Genomic DNA, 17,310 nt, shown 5'->3' with positions numbered 1-17,310 from the left:
ACATATAAGTGTGTGTATATATACCCCTATACAGAAGTTCAGATGTTTTGCCTGCCTCCAAAGACCCCAAAAAAATGCCCCAAAAAAACGCCTGCTGCAAAAACACACCTGGGCGTTTTTGTAGCTGGTGTTTTTTTGGGCATCTTTTGGGCGTCTTTGGAGGCAGGCATAACATCAGAACTTCTGTGTAGGGGTATATATACACACACATACATGTATGTATATATACACATACACATATATAGGTGTGAAAGTAGCAGAAACCTATGCTTGCGCTAATGAAATAATTAACACCCATATGACTTCTCTGCTATAACACCTATATGTGTGTATGTGTATAAATACATATAAGTGTGTGTATATATACCCCTATACAGAAGTTCAGATGTTTTGCCTGCCTCCAAAGACCCCAAAAAAATGCCCAAAAAAAACGCCTGCTGCAAAAACACACCTGGGCGTTTTTGTAGCTGGCGTTTTTTTGGGCATTTTTTGGGCGTCTTTGGAGGCAGGCATAACATCAGAACTTCTTTATAGGGGTATATATACACACACACACTTATATGTATTTATACACATATACACATATAGGTGTTATAGCAGAGAAGCCATATGGGTGTTAATTATTTCATTAGCGCAAGCATAGGTTTCTGCTATTTTCACACCTATATATGTGTATGTGTATATATACATACATGTGTGTGTGTGTGTATATATACCCCTACACAGAAGTTCTGATGTTATGCCTGCCTCCAAAGACCCCCCAAAAATGCCCAAAAAAAACGCCTGAAACTAAACCGGCAAGGTGTGAAAATAGCGGAGCCATATCCCTGTTCTATATTAATTCTAATACAAACAAACTTTTTTTTTTCTGGTTCTGGACATGCTACAGAGCTGAAACTTCACAGGTACACTTTTTAGACCCCCCAGACACTAAATCCAAAGAAATATCATTTTTTTTTCAATAATTTTTTCAATAATTGGCTCTCCATCAAAAATGACAATTTTTAAGAACTTTTTTTTTGTGTGATTAATAGTCCCTGGGACATGACCCAGAACCCTAGGCACTTTTTAGGGTCATTTATTGGGTTTTAGGGCTTCAGAATGGTGTTTTTTGATTACCGAAGTTCGGGTCCCATTGATTTCAATGGGGTTCTGAAATCCAGGACGAACTTTCGGGAAGTTCGGGTGTTCTGGTCGAACCGAACTTTTGAAAAGTTCGATCATCCCTAGTTGCCACCAGAACAGGAACAGGGGAAGTCTTCCAATGCAGACATTTGTTGCAATAACTCTCTTTTAGAGGCTATCCCTCCCTTTGGAGAGAGATTCTCTAACTTCTTGTACAGGAACTAGTTATAGAATTATATTATTATGTTTTTCTTTCCATTTGTGACCCAAAAGTACATTTCGTCCTATTGGGTCATAAATGGAACGATAAACATAATAGGGATTTACCTTTTCCCTATTCTATCCAAAACTTAAAAAAAGTTTTAGTTTTATATTCAGTTTTTAATAATTCAATCAAATTTTCAATCTGGGAAAGATTAATGCTTAGATCTGATATGTTCCCCATAGCAAGTATAGCAGGCACAGTTCAAGATGCACATCAATATGTCTTTAAAGAGTAACTCCACTTTTTTTGAGAAAAAAAAACATTCCCCTCTGGGTGATCTCTGTACATTACAAGGATTATAACAAACTTTGTTGCAGATTCCTATCTTTTGTTATTCTGAATAAATCATTGTTTGTTCCTCTGTGCTTCTGTGCTGAGTGGGTCTAATGGCAGTGGTTTCATAAATATCTATCAGCTGTGGCAGCTGCAGGGCTCTAATTAGGAAATCAGCTGGGCCTGCATCCCTTTAGATGTGTTCCTATTGGGAGTATCTCACCAAAAATAACATTTTTGTTCCAGGGGATGCCAGAAATCTGACTTGTATCTTAGACAGACTTCTTGGAAAATTGGTGAGCCAATCACAAAAGCAGGAAATTATGTTTCTAGGGTGTGGTCGGTACACATTCTGTGTACAGAACAGCTCCAGGTAGCCATATTGCATTCATTTTCAGAAAATGACAGTGACTGCAGATTGAAAAGGAAAGGTCATTTTTAGGAACATTCAATTACAATATGACTTGTGTTGCAATTGTATACGCTATATAAATTATTATTTTTTTTTTGCTATTGTTTTCCCGATGAAAGCGTAGTTACCGTTTAAACACTTTATACAGCTTAGTATCTCTGCATTATGCTGTCATGGCTGTCATGGGCTGTCATAGTGATATTTTTCTCCTTGGAATATTCTGTAATTATAGCAAAGCCCCTCACTCTACAACAAGCCCAATCTCAGGGCCTGTTTACACCTTTTGGCCTCATGCACACGGAACGTTTTTACAGCGGCTTTTTTTGGCGTCAGACCTTTTTTTTCTACAGCCAATAAACTCCCCAGCATGTTATCCTATGTGTCCATGCACACATAGGCTGTTATCAGCAGTTTTTGGCAGGGGCGTTTTCTGGCTGTAAAAAAAACCCCAGAACTAGTGTGTTTCAACCAGTTGCTGACCGCCGCAAGTACATATACTGCGGCGGTCATCCCCGGCCAGGCAAAGTGACGTACCGGTACATCACTAGCCTGGGAGCCAATAGCTCCCGCCTCGGCTCGTTCACGGACACCTCCGTGCGTGTGACCGGCGGACCCGATGTCCACCGGTCACTCGCGATCATCCGCTGTGAAGGGAGAAAGGCAGGCGGCTAATGTAAACAAAGCCGCCTGTCATTCTTCCCTGTGTAAAAGCACTGATCTAATGGTCCTGCTATGTAGGACCGTTGATCTCTGCTGTTACACACACAGCCACATCCCTGCACAGTAAGAAGCACGCCCCTAGAGACACACATAGTCACTGCATCTCTAATAAAGTTAACCCCTTCCTTGCCAGTGTCATTTTTAAAGTAATAGTGCATATGTATAGCACTGATTACTGTAGTAATGTCACTGGTACCCCCAAAAGTGTCAAAAATGTCAGTCAAGGGTCCGATCTGTCCGCTGTAATGTCACAGTACCACAAAAAAAATCGCAGATCGCCGCCATTACTCATTAAAAAACAAAACAACAAAAATGACAAAAATCTTTCCCTTAGTTAGTAAACGCAATAACTTTTGCACAAACCAATCAAAATACGCTTATTGTGATTTTTTTTTTACAAAACATAGGTAGCAGAAAACAAATTGGCCAAAATTTAAAAAAATTTAGATTTTTAATTTTTTTTTTGGGGAATTTCATATAACAAATGTGAAAAATATTGTTATTTTTGCAAAATTGTCACTCTTTTTTTGATTATAGCGCATGATCAAAAAATTGCACAGGTGATCAAATACCACCAAAAGAAAGCTCTGTTTGTGGGAAAAAAAGGACATCAAATTAGTTTAGGTACAGCGTCGCACGACCACGCAATTGTCCGTTAAAATCACGCAGTGCCGAATCGCAAAATACCCCCTGGTCAGAAAGGGGGTAAAATCTTCCGGGGCTTAAGTGGTTAAGAGGCGTTTTTCAGCTGTAAAAACGCTCTAACTCTGATAAAAGCTTAAAAAAGCTGCAAAACGCCAAAAACACAGAAAAACACGACTATTCAGCGTTTATCAACGTTTTTGAGCCATAAGCTTTTGTGGAAATATATTATAGCTAAAAAAAAGCTAAAAAAACGCTACAGCTGAAAAAAGCTAAAAAACGCTGAAAAACGCTACTGCAAATAAGCTGAAAAACTCCTTGTACAGATACAGCTTTCTACTGACGTTTTGATAACTTCCAGTGTGCATGAGGCCTTTGTGTTGCAGAAATGCGTGGCAAACACCTGTGTTCCTGCAACTCAAAGCAATGCATGTTACATATATGGGGCCATTTATTGTGAATACACCCCAAAATGCACAATGTCCTGTGCGGTGCACTTCTCTGCAAAGAAATCCTCACAGCACCTATATAGTTGTGAGTTTTGGTCCTATTCGTTTTGATATTCTACCTAATAGGTACAGTACCTCCAGATTCAAAAGAAATCATGATATCTGCTTCCCCTTGATTTATTTTGACAAAGTTTAAAGGTGCAGCATCACTCCAGGCTTTCAGGCCCATGTCTATGGCTCGATCCACTTCTATTTTACTCATGGTGGGAGTGTATTTTGTGACTCTAAAAAAGAAAGATGGTTTTTCACCAATGAAGAAGCGTGACACATTCAGTAACAATTTCAAAAAATGGATAACCTAATGGAAAGCTGTAATCAGAAAAAACATCTCACCAGACATCGCTCCAACATACCAAAAAGCATGGGGTATTTTGTAGTAGAAGCCATAGAACTAGAAGCGCCAGGCGGGCGCTGAATAGGCGAGTATAAAGTGGTTCAAGGCTTGACTTTACATAAACACTTTTACTACCCTAAATGGACAAAGTGTCTTTTTCTTTTGCAATGTTGTCTGAGACAGTTTTCATCACCTGTTGCGTTCCCTAAACTTTTTTTGGAGGTTTAATGTCTGCTTTTCTCAATTGTAACTGAGATGAATTAGATATTTCTGGCTTTAGTGGACCATCACAAAAGTAAAAAAATGAACTGGGAAATAATGTACCTGTTTCCAATCGCGCTATAGCCGAATGAAGACTACAGTGCGGCCAGCTAGTTCTGGGAGGCCGTCATATGACATTGCACCCCTGCTCGCGCTTCTTACGCACCCAGAAGTCTCCGTGATCAATGGGGTCCACAGGACTCAGCAGCGCATCACGGATCGGGGTAAAGGGCCAATCACAGTGAGTGATAGAGAGATCACTTTGTAAACAAACCAGGGTCATGCCCGGTTCAGCTTTCTCCTCTACTCACACCGATACAGCCTGTGAGGAAAGGAGAGAGACTGAGTACAACAGTGTGAGTTACATTGATTTTTGTGTGACCTACAGTACTTAGCAGTGCGTGCCCTATAGTGCACATCAGTGAGTGCCCATTAATGCCCTACAGTGCTCATCGGTGCCCTATAGTATCTATCAGTTAGTGCTCATCAGTGCCATACAGTGCTCATCAGTGCACATCAGTGCCATACAGTGCTCATCAGTACCTTACAGTTCTCATCAATGCATCAGTGCCATACAGTGCTCATCAGTGCATATTAGTGCTCATCAGTGCCCCTCGGTTCCATACAGTGCCATGCAGTGCCATGCAGTGCTCACCAGTGCATCAGTGCACAACAGTGCCCTACAGTGCTCATCAGTGCATCAGCGCCCTACAGTTCACATCAGTGCCCTACAGTGCTCATCAGTGCCCTACAATGCTCATTAGTGCATCAAGGCCCTACAGTACTCAGCAGCGCCGTACAGTGCTCAATAGTGCTCTAGAGTGCACACCAGTGCCCTAAAGTGCTCATTAGTGCACACCAGTGCCCTACAGTCTCATTAGTGCCCTACGGTGCTCATCAGTGCCGTACAGTGCTCATCAGTGCCCATCAGTGCATCAGAGCCCTACTGTGCACATCAGTGCTGTACAGTGCTCATCCGTGCCCTACAATTCTTATCACTGCCCTACAGTGCCCATCAGTGAGTGCTTATCAGTGTCCTACAGTGCTTATCAGTGCCACTATAGTTCCTTTTAGTGCTCATCGGTGCCACTACAGTGCCCTATTAGTACTTATAAGTGCCCAATAGTGCACATCAGTGTCCATCAGCGAGTGCTCATCAGTACCACCCTATCAGAGGATCCTCATCAGTGCCAATCAGTGCTGCCTCATCAGTGCACATCAGTTCCAGCTTATCAGTGCACATCAGTGCCAGCTTATCAATGCAGCCTCAGTACAGTGCATATCAGTGCAACCACTTTAGTGCACATAAGTGCACCCTCATCAGCGCACCCTCATCAGAAAGCAGCAGAGCAGTCTCTTCAGCATCCAGTGGTGCAGCCTCATTAGACCAGCCTTATCAGCACCCATCAGAGCAGCCACATCTGTCCCAGTATCTCTATCCCAGACATTTGTCACTACAGTCACCCGTATGTCTAAAACATTTTTTTTCCAGTGAGGAGACATACCAACTTCTAAGCTTGACCGACGAGAGCAGCAGGGAGCTCGGAGCTCTCTGTGTCCGATTCTGATTACGAACCCGTTTTAGGAAGTGGGCCTACTACAGAATCGGAGGAAGATGAAAGTGTGAAATGAAGGCCTTCTGGTGAGGAGGAGGCTACCACAAGTAGAGCAGTGGCATCCACCAGCAGCGCAGTGCCATCTACTAGTAGCACAGTGGCATCCACAAGAAATTAAGTACCACTGCAAGAAAGGCCAGGTTGTCACCTCAGCCCCAAAGTGTTAGGACTCATAACAGCCTTCCATATGCCCATCAAAACCCTCTGTGGCTTCCCTCTAATTTAGGAGCATCAAACATCCCTCCTTTTACTGCTCAGCCAGGTGTCCAGGTCAACATGGAGAATTTTGCCCCCATAGATTTTTTTAATTTGGTTTTACGGATAACTTCTTACGTTCAACTATGGCCCAGTGTAACCTACATGCCCAACAATTAATATCAAGCAAACCAGTTTCAAGTTAAGCCCATCCCTATGAGTGGAGAAAACTAACAGTGGAGGAATTTAGAATATTTTTAGGACTCACATTCAATATGGGACTCACTCACAAAAAAAAAAAAAAAATCAATTACACTCATACTGGTCCACCCACCCCATCCACTACATGCCAATCTACTGAGCCATTATGCCAAGATGAAGATATCTCATGATTTTGCAATTCCTCCATTACAAAGAAAACACCCAGTGCCCTCCATGAAATAATCCAGCATATGATAATTTGTATAAAATTCAGCCACTTCCAATTTTTTTCTGTTTCTCAGTTTATCCCCAGTAAAAAAGCACGATATGAGGTTAAACTCTACAAGTTATGTGACAGAGCCACAGGGTACACCTACGCCTTCCTTGCGTATGAAGGAAAGGACACCCAGTTGCATCCCCCTGAATGCCCAGAATGTATCGGATCAAGCAGAAATGTTGTTTGGGAGCTTGTACAGTCAGGTCCATAAATATTGGGACATTGACACAATTCTAATCTTTTTGACTCTATGCACCACCACAATGGATTTGAGATGAAACAAACAAGATGCTCTTTAACTGCAGACTATCGGCTTTAATTTGAGGGTATTTACATTCAAATCAGGTGAACGGTGTAGGAATAACAACCGTTTGTATATGTGCCTCCCACTTTTTAAGGGACCAAAAGTAATAGGACAATTGGCTGCTCAGCTGTTCCATGGCCAGGTGTGTGTTATTCCCTCATTATCCCATTTACAAGGACCAGTTAAAAGGTCCAGAGTTAATTTCAAGTGTGCTATTTGCATTAGGAATCTGTTGCTGTCAACTTTCAATATGAGATCCAAAGAGCTGTCACTATCAGTGAAGCAAGCCATCATTAGGCTGAAAAAACAAAACAAACCCATCAGAGAGATAGCAAAAACATTAGGTGTGGCCAAATCAACTGTTTGGAATATCCTTAAAAAGAAAGAATGCACTGGTGAGCTTAGCAACACCAAAAGACCCGGAAGACCACTGTGGTGGATAACCGAAGAATTCTTTCCCTGGTGAAGAAAACACCCTTCACAACAGTTGGCCAGATCAAGAACACTCTCCAGGAGGTAGGTGTATGTGTGTCAAAGTCAACAATCAAGAGAAGTCTTCACCAGAGTTAATACAGAGGGTTCACCACAAGATGTAAACCATTGGTGAGCCTCAAAAACAGGAAGGCCAGATTAGAGTTTGCCAAACAACATCTAAAAAAGCCTTCACAGTTCTGGAACAACATCCTATGGACAGATGAGACCAAGATCAACTTGTACCAGAGTGATGGGAAGAGAAGAGTATGGAGAGGGAAAGGAAGTGCTCATCATCCAAAGCATACCACCTCATCAGTGAAGCATGGTGGTGGTAGTGTCATGGCGTGGGCATGTATGGTTGCCAATGGAACAGATTCTCTTGTATTTATTGATGATGTGACTGCTGACAAAAGCAGCATGATGAATTCTGAAGTGTTTCGGGCAATATTATCTGCTCATATTCAGCCAAATGCTTCAGAACTCATTGGACAGCACTTCACAGTGCAGATGGACAATGACCCGAAGCATACTGCAAAAGCAACCAAAGAGTTTTTTAAGGGAAAGAAGTGGAATTTTATGCAATGGCCAAGTCAATTACCTGACCTGAATCCGATTGAGCATGCATTTCACTTGCTGAAGACAAAACTGAAGGGAAAATGCCCCAAGAACAAGTAGGAACTGAAGACAGTTGAAGTAGAGGCCTGGCAGAGCATCACCAGGGATGAAACCCAGCGTCTGGGGATGTCTATGCGTTCCAGACTTTGGGCTGTAATTGACTGCAAAGGATTTGCAACCAAGTATTAAAAAGTAAAAGCTTGATTTATGATTGTTAATCTGTCCCATTACTTTTGGTCCCTTAAAAAGTGGGAGGCACATATACAAACTGTTGTAATTCCTACACCGTTCACCTGATTTGAATGTAAATACCCTCAAATTAAAGCTGGAAGTCTGCCGTTAAAGCACATCTTGTTTGTCTCATTTCATCCATTTTGGTGTTTAGAACCAAAAAGATTAGAATTGTGTAGATGTCCCAATATTTAAGGACCTGACTGTATATCCAATCCTTGAAAAGGGCTACCATCTATATGTGGATAATTACTACACAAATTTGCCCCTCTTCTGCAATCTTCACCAGAAGAAGACTCCAGCATATATTGGTTATTAAAAAAGAATAGCGCAACCATGCAAAAGAAAAGACTATTAAATATGGAGACAATCCATAAATAAAAATGGGGATTTAGTCCCACCATATGGCCATATCATGCTCAAGCCCACCACTGCATCAAAGTACCCCATTATCAGTGGGTCCTACACTATCCATAAAAAAGGGGTGAATCCAGCCTCTCCAACCCTTGGAGACAACACTCCTTGCTGGGATGGATGTGCTAATGCACTACAAAGGACTCCTCCTATATCTACTTGATGGTGGACTCTGATAGAGTACAGGTGTGTGTGGGGGGTGGGATGCTCAACCTCAGAAGTCTGGTCAGACCGAATACATAATAAACAAGCAAAAAATGGGGGAGCAAACCCTGAACATGTATATCTAAAGCCGGTGCAGCTATGGACCAAGCAACATGTATATTAAAAAAGAATAGCGCAACCATGCAAAAGAAAAGACTATTAAATATGGAGACAATCCATAAATAAAAATGGGGATTTAGTCCCACCATATGGCCATATCGTTTATTATCAGTGGGTCCTACACTATCCATAAAAAAGGGGTGAATCCAGCCTCTCCAACCCTTGGAGACAACACTCCTTGCTGGGATGGATGTGCTAATGCACTACAAAGGACTCCTCCTATATCTACTTGATGGTGGACTCTGATAGAGTACAGGTGTGTGTGGGGGGTGGGATGCTCAACCTCAGAAGTCTGGTCAGACCGAATACATAATAAACAAGCAAAAAATGGGGGAGCAAACCCTGAACATGTATATCTAAAGCCGGTGCAGCTATGGACCAAGCAACATGTATATTAAAAAAGAATAGCGCAACCATGCAAAAGAAATGACTATTAAATATGGAGACAATCCATAAATAAAAAATCAATAAACTAAATCCCCATTTTTATTTATGGATTGTCTTCATATTTAATAGTCATTTCTTTTGCATGGTTGCGCTATTCTTTTTTAATATACATGTTGCTTGGTCCATAGCTGCACCGGCTTTAGATATACATGTTCAGGGTTTGCTCCCCCATTTTTTGCTTGTTTATTATGTATTCGGTCTGACCAGACTTCTGGGGTTGAGCATCCCACCCCCCACACACACCTGTACTCTATCAGAGTCCACCATCAAGTAGATATAGGAGGAGTCCTTTGTAGTGCATTAGCACATCCATCCCAGCAAGGAGTGTTGTCTCCAAGGGTTGGAGAGGCTGGATTCACCCCTTTTTTATGGATAGTGTAGGACCCACTGATAATGGGGTACTTTGACGCAGTTGTGGGCTTGAGCACGATATGGCCATATGGTGGGACTAAATCCCCATTTTTATTTATGGATTGTCTCCATATTTAATAGTCATTTCTTTTGCATGGTTGCGCTATTCTTTTTTAATATATATTGGTTATTAAGTGGAGGCACAAACAAGACAATTACAGGCTCTCATCAATCGCTCAGATTCAGTGAGCAGACTCCATGAATGCCATTTTCCTGAAAAATTCCCTCCTGGAGAAAGAGGTCAAATATGTCAGAAAAGATGTAGGGTGTGCTCCATAAGACGAGTCAGACAAGACACCTGTTTTTATTGTCCCCAGTGTCCTTACCAACCAAGCATCTGCATAGATGACTGTTTCCGCTGTTACCATACTTCTCTACATTACTAGTGAAGTATTGTAAACATAATTATAAATTCCTGCCATTTACTTTCACACCCCTTATGCCACTGACCCTAGCCTGTTATTTGACCATGCCACTGCCTGCTGTTTAAACTGTACATACGAGGAATATTAAATATTGCTAAATAAAAGTTGCGCTCAACTAAAGAAAACTGGTGCAAAATAAAGACCTTACAATCAAGGCAAAAATAAGGTGCATATTATCCACTTAAGCCCCATAACATTTTACCCCCTTCCTGACCAGGCCCTATTTTGCAATTCGGCACTGCGCGAATTTAACGGACAATTGCGCGGTCGTGCAACGCTGTACCTAAACTAATTTGACTTCCTTTTTTTCCTGTACGATTTTTTGATCATGCGCTATAAACAAAAAAAGAGCGACAATTTTGCAAAAATAACAATATTTTTCACATTTTTTTATATGAAATTCCCCCCCCAAAAAATTTAAAAATCTAAATTTTTTAACATTTTTGGCCAATTTGTTTTCTGCTACATATGTTTGGTAAAAAATCACCATAAGCATATTTTGATTGGTTTGCGCAAAAGTTATTGCGTTTACTAACTAAGGGAAAGATTTTTGTAATTTTTGTTGTTTTTTTTTTAACGAGTAATGGCAGCGATCTGCGATTTTTTTGCGGGACTGCGACATTGCGGCAGACAGATCGGACCCTTGACTGACATTTTTGACACTTTTGGGGGTACCAGTGACATTACTACAGCAATCAGTGCTATACATATGCACTGTTACTGTAAAAATGACACTGGCAGGGAAGGGGTTAACTTTTTTGGGGAAGGAGGGGTTAAGTGTGTCCCTAGGGGCGTGTTTCTAACTGTGCAGGTATGTGGCTTTACATGTAACAGCAGAAATCTAAGGTCCTACATAGCAGGACCGTTAGATCTCTGATGTTACACAGGGAAGAATGACAGGAGGCTTTGTTTACATTAGCCGTCTGCCTTTCTCCCTTCACAGCGGACGATCGCGAGTGACCTGCGGACATCGGGTCCGCCGGTCACACGCACGGACTTGTTAGGGAACGAGTCGGGGCGGGAGCGCGCCTCCGGCGGCACGCCCTTGCCCGCTATTGGCTCACAGGCTAGTGACGTACTGGTAGGTCACTTTGCCTGGCCGGGGCTGACCGCCGCAGTATATGTACTTGCGGTGGTCGGCAAGCGGTTAAAGTGCATAAATAATTAACAGAAGGTCAATAAATTCTGTACAATCATAAATGAATGATGAGGTGAACTAAACATATATAGTGCCAATAAATATATAAATAAATAAATAGTCCGTAGTAATGAATGTCCAATAGAAAAAGTAGATATGATGATGGCAATAATATCAGCACTTGAAAGGTTATGGACACCTCCACCAAATATGCAGGAACACCCGGTGTGCACTCAAGGCTTACCGGATGGAGTAGACCCCTTAAGTTACAGGGGGTCAATATAGGCAGAATCAGGACACCAGGGGTATAAACACCCGATACCAGGACAGGCAACACTTCCAATGTACTCCAAACAGGTCCTCCTTTAAACTCACTGAAGCTGGGGATGGACTCCCATAAAACGTACCCAGGAAAGAAACAAGAGGACTCAGGTGGTGAAGTACGGTTAAAAAGTGTAATTTAATGGTAATAAATGATATGCACTTACATGGTACAGGTTTACAAAGGGCATATCATGAACACAACCGTGGTCTCCGGGTATGGAACGCCGCTTCCGCGTTCCACCTGCGTTCCACCTGCGTTCCACCTGCGTTCCACCAGGAGCCGGAAGTGACGTGGTAGCGCGATCACGATCCTACTTCCCGACACGTTTCGTCAGCGCGTAACTGACATCATCAGGGTAAGGGGGCGTGTGGACGTTGCGTCTGGTGTCACCGACGCGTTTCAAGTTTGAAATAAAAAAAATTATAGAATTCTTTGACCAGCTACTGGTAAGAGCTATTATAGTCAAGTGTAATAATTTCTCTGTGGATTCCTTGTGGGACAGAGCATAGGGGTTAAGGCCTGCAAGGATTGTGTAAAAAAAAAGTCACATACAAAATTATCCAAGCCTCTCCCCTTAGATTTGGTGATGGCAGTAGGGTTGCAAGAATTACTTTTCAATTCTTTTTTTTTTTTAATTATTATCCAAGAAGTACTTTTCAGCCCATTCATTAGTATCACCAGCTGGAGCTTCTTCAGTTTGAGTAGGAAGAGCTTGGCTGATGTAGGCTGAGTACAGTACAATATCTGCATACTTTGAGCAGCAGTTTACTCAGTGTAAGGCCATTGCACTGTCTAGGCTAACTATCCAGGAAAACAATCTAATTATAAGGGAGAAAAAAGGAAGAGATAACAATCTAGATTGCTTGGTATTTTTATATAATATTTTCCAGATAGTTGACAATTTCTGCTTACAAAATAACCTCATGTTGTGAAAAAAAACTTGCATCATAGCATGCACAGTTGTATGACCATTCTTGTGGATTCTTTGTTTACAGTATGTATTTCTTTTGGTAACCATCTTTCAACAGCTATTAGGCAACTAAGCAGACCTAAAAATGTTGAAAAATAACTTTCTCATTTTGCCCATCTGCTTTACAGTTAGTGGGATGGGATTAGTACCCCTGTCAATTTTTTTTATGCTGTCTGTGTCCCAGCTAGGTAGATTTATTCTTTATCTCCTGGTGACCATTGTCACTGAGACAGAGGGATGGGAAATCTTAAATCTTATATTTGCATAGTTACATAGTTAGTCAGGTTGAAAAAAGGCACACGTCCATCTAGCTCAACCAATAAAAAAACAAACAAACAAAAAAAAAAAATCATACAATCCCATATACACAATATATAGGTGTAAAAGGAGGGTACCACCATCCCTGCTCTACTGAAAAATGATCTTTTTTCTGGTTCTGGACATGCTACAGAGCTGAAACTTCACAGGTACACTTTTTAGACCCCCCAGATACTAAATCCAAATAATTTTTTTTTTTCTTTTAATTTTTTTTTATTTTTTCAATAATTGTCTCTCTATCAGAAGTTTAAATTTTTAAGAACTTTTTTTGTGTGATTTTGTGTCTGGGTGGTCTAAAAGGTGTACCTGTGAAGTTTCAGCTCTGTAGCATGTCCAGAACCATGAAAAAAAGATCATTTGTATTAGTGCAATTATAGAACAGGTTAGTGGCTTCTCGCTTTTCACACCTTGCCGGTTTAGTAGCAGGCGTTTTTTTGGGCTCTTTAGAGGCAGGCAAAACATCTGAACTTGTGTATAGTGGTATATATACCTGTATACACAAGTTCAGATGTTTTGCCTGCCTCCAAAAACCCCCAAAAAATGCCTGCAACAACACACCTGGGCGTTTTTTTGGGCATTTTTTGGGGTTCTTTGGAGGCAGGCAAAACATCTGAACTTGTGTATACGGGTGTATATACACATATACCTATATGTATATACACACCTAGACATATATAGGTGTGATAGGAGTGTAACTATATTGGTGTTAATTATTTCATTAGCGCAAGTAGTTTTTTCTGCTCCTTTCACACCTATATATACGCAGGTGTATATATACAGACATGTGTGTGTATATATACCCCCTATACACATGTTCAGATGTCATGCCTGACTCCAAACATGTGCTCAAAAAATCACTATAGACGCCTGCAGCCAAAAAGAATGCTGACGGGGGCGAAGCCATATTACTGCAGCAAAAGTGACTTGAGAGAAACTAGCTTTTCTCTATAGTGGTCACCCTGATATGGAAGGGTTTGGTCACCCTGCCATAGCAGTCACTGTCAGTTCACCCTCCACTACATTACGGTCACCCTGACACTTCACACTTTACCTACAGAAACTAAATTTTTGAAGCTAACTAAAGTGTAAAAGAGCACCCTAACTACACTAGATATCCCTTTCCTCACACTAATAAATGCTAAATGACACTTTTAAAGTAAAATTAACAGAACTGCTTCCACTCTCTTCCATGTCCAGTATAACAATGCTAGGAATTTGGCGGGGGCTATCTTATATACTGGGGGGCGTATTCACTAATGATTGGCTTAAGGACCCCCTAGTCACTCCAATCACATTCCTAGCATTCTCCTGCCCCCTCAATTGGCTTTTACTAATGGTTCTGGTCCAATCACTGGGTTTTAAAGCCCATTTCCTGAACCATTGCATTTTGGTCGGTTCTGGTTGCCGAATTCCGAACGTTTTGGGCAAAAAGTTCTAAATTCGGCCGAACCTCGAACACCCAATGTTCGTGCCGAACCGATGGTCGACCCGAACCGTTCGATCATCCCTAGTGCTTATGTATGAAAACTATAATTGCGCTTAACATATCACATATTGCCACACATGCCAGAGTGGCCAGCAATAATTCTAGGGCCATCATATCACAGTTAACTCTAAACTGATGACCTGTAAGGGCTTTTAAAGCATCGCATATGGACAATTTTGGGGACTGAAGTTTGTTGCTGTCTGACGCGTGCGTCCAATTTTAAGGATTGACACCTTGGCTATTTTTTTTTACCTAATGCAAGGTCATCCTTTATATTTTGTCGAAAAATTGGAGTAAGGAATTGCATTTATTTGCTCTTTAATCAACTAATATCCTGTGATATAAAAAAAACTGCAATTGCTACCATTTTATTTTCCAGGGTCCCTGCTTTCAGAATACAATACATATAATGTTTGGTGGTTTAGACTAAACTTCAGGCCTAATCTTCAGGTATTTAAAGGATACCTAAAGGCAAAACTTTTTTTTTTTTTCAGTTTTGGATAGATTAGAAAGGGATTAGAACACCTCTGAATTTTTATTGCTGTTTGTGTCCCCATTAGGGAGATTCAGACATGGGAGTAAGTCACACATGTGCAAGTCTCAAGCAAGTCCCAAGTTACTGTGGCGAAAAGCAAGCAAGTCAAGTCGAGTCCCTGCTAGAAGTCAAGCAAGTCAAGTCAAGTCATTTATTTTGGTCAAGTCACAAATCAAGTCAAAATACTGATCTACCCCAATTTTCACCTTTAAATCAGTTAAAAGTCAGTGCTCAGGAAAGGTTTTGTTTTATTTTCAACATTAACAAAACCGCTTAGTGCTTTTTTTCTTGGCATATTAAAGAAACACTTTGAATGCCCAAACAGCTCAAAATCCTTTGTCCGGTCATGTTTCAACACCACAGTCACTAAAAACATGTTAAGTATTTCCATTGTTAAACAGCCAGTGTCCTAAAAATCAGACACACTGAGATGTTTTAAGTGACTGTGGTGTCAGAAACATAACAGGCACATTCATTTTGCTTTAACACATCTTGAGAAAATGCAAATATTTAATAACCTAAAAAAGTAAAGTCATTTCGAGTCATATGTCTCAAGTCAAAGTCAAGTCTCAAGTCATGAATACCAAGTCAAAGTCAAGTCGAGTCTTTTATTCATTTTAGTCAAGCAAGTCCCAAGTCCTCAAACTGGTGACTTAAGTCTGACTTAAGTCAAGTCAGGTGACTCAAGTCCTCCACCTCTGGGGAGATTAACCCTCTCCATTTGTCCTGTTTACTGTTATCATTGAAAGTGAAAGTAAAAGAAAGAAGGTTGTCCCAAGAAAAGTAATAGGGGGGAAATCTTTCACTGGGAACACTAGTTCTGGTGAGAAATGTTCCCTTAATTTGCAGGGACTTCTTAGCACTTCCTGTTTAGCTATGGGACGAGAAGTGAAGGTAAATCTCCTCAATGTGACACAGATAGCAGAAATAAACCTTACAGAGGTTATAATCCCCCCCCCCCCCCCGTCTTACTCTACCCAAAATGAAGAAAAAAAATTGCATACAGTTCTACTTTAACACATACACAAAAAATGTAAAGACAAAACTGGCATCAAAAGGTTTAAATGAGGAAATATATGGCACAACAGATACCTATTTGATTGCTTATGGTTCTCCCTAATCATACCCTTTTCCTTTAAAATGTAATAAACATTATTCAGTAAAATCATACAGCAAAGCTTTAAACATTAGATGGGAAAAGTATCACTTTAAATTGATTGTAAAAATTAAAATTAAAGAAAAAATATTACAAAAAGGTTTAGTCTTACCTCTTATACTTAGCCCCGAACCTCTTTTTGTCAGGTCTCGTGCTGGCTATTCTGGTTCCTCCGCTTCAGCGAGTGCCTCCATAGAAAGTTGCTTCCTATGTGAGCACTTGTGCTGGCTGGCTCTTGAGCCCTACTGCCTGTGTCTATAGAAACCCTGCTCCCTTGTCTCAGGTTTTGATTGACAGCAGCAGGAGCCAACGGCTCCAGCTGCAACAGCACAACCTGTGAGGCTAGGAAGTGAGGGGAGAGCGTCGCTGCAGATATTCACAGCACTGGATTGAATGAGGGCACAGGTAAGTACAGTATCTCACAAAAGTGAGTACACCCCTCACATTTTTGTAAATATTCCATTTTATATTTTCTCATGACAACACTGAAGAAATTACACTTTGCTACAATGTAAAGTAGTGAGTGTACAGCTTGTATAACAGTGTAAATTTGCTGTCCCCTCAACATAACTCAACACACAGCCATTATTGTCTAAACCGCTAAGTGAGTACACCCCTAAGTGAAAATGTCCAAATTGGGCCCAATTAGCCCTTTTCCCTCCCTGGTGTCATGTGACTCGTTAGTGTTACAAGGTCTCAGGTGTGAATGGGGAGCAGGTGTGCTAAATTTGGTGTTCTCGCTCTCACTCTCTCATACTGGTCACTGGAAATTCAACATGGTACCTAATGGCAAATAACTCTCTGAGGATCTGAAAAAAAAAGAATTGTTGCTCTCATAAAGATGGCCTAGGCTTTAAGAAGATTGCCAAAACCCTGAAACTGAGCTGCAGCACGGTGGCCAAGACCA

At 41.1% G+C, this 17,310-nt stretch overlaps 2 protein-coding genes across 2 annotated transcripts in view; both read right to left on the bottom strand.

Annotated features, from left to right (window-relative positions):
- The window catches only part of LOC309545982 (matrix metalloproteinase-18-like), a 320,845-nt gene that overhangs the window by 132,530 nt on the left and 171,005 nt on the right, over nt 1-17,310 (bottom strand). The gene's annotated exons all lie outside the window — the stretch shown is intronic.
- The window catches only part of LOC309545988 (matrix metalloproteinase-20-like), a gene marked incomplete at its 5' end in the record, with an annotated part of 120,425 nt that overhangs the window by 64,986 nt on the left and 38,129 nt on the right, over nt 1-17,310 (bottom strand). The window contains one exon of the mRNA XM_082245453.1: nt 4,022-4,170. Within this exon, the coding sequence (XP_082101579.1) occupies nt 4,022-4,170 (149 nt within the window). The remainder of the gene's footprint in view (nt 1-4,021; nt 4,171-17,310) is intronic.

The sequence above is a fragment of the Pelophylax lessonae genome, assembly GCF_965119305.1.
Source record: "Pelophylax lessonae genome assembly, chromosome: 2".
Taxonomy (NCBI): Eukaryota; Metazoa; Chordata; class Amphibia; order Anura; family Ranidae; genus Pelophylax; species Pelophylax lessonae.
The sequence above is the reverse complement of the archived record's forward strand: the minus strand, read 5'-3'. Positions and strand labels throughout refer to the sequence as shown.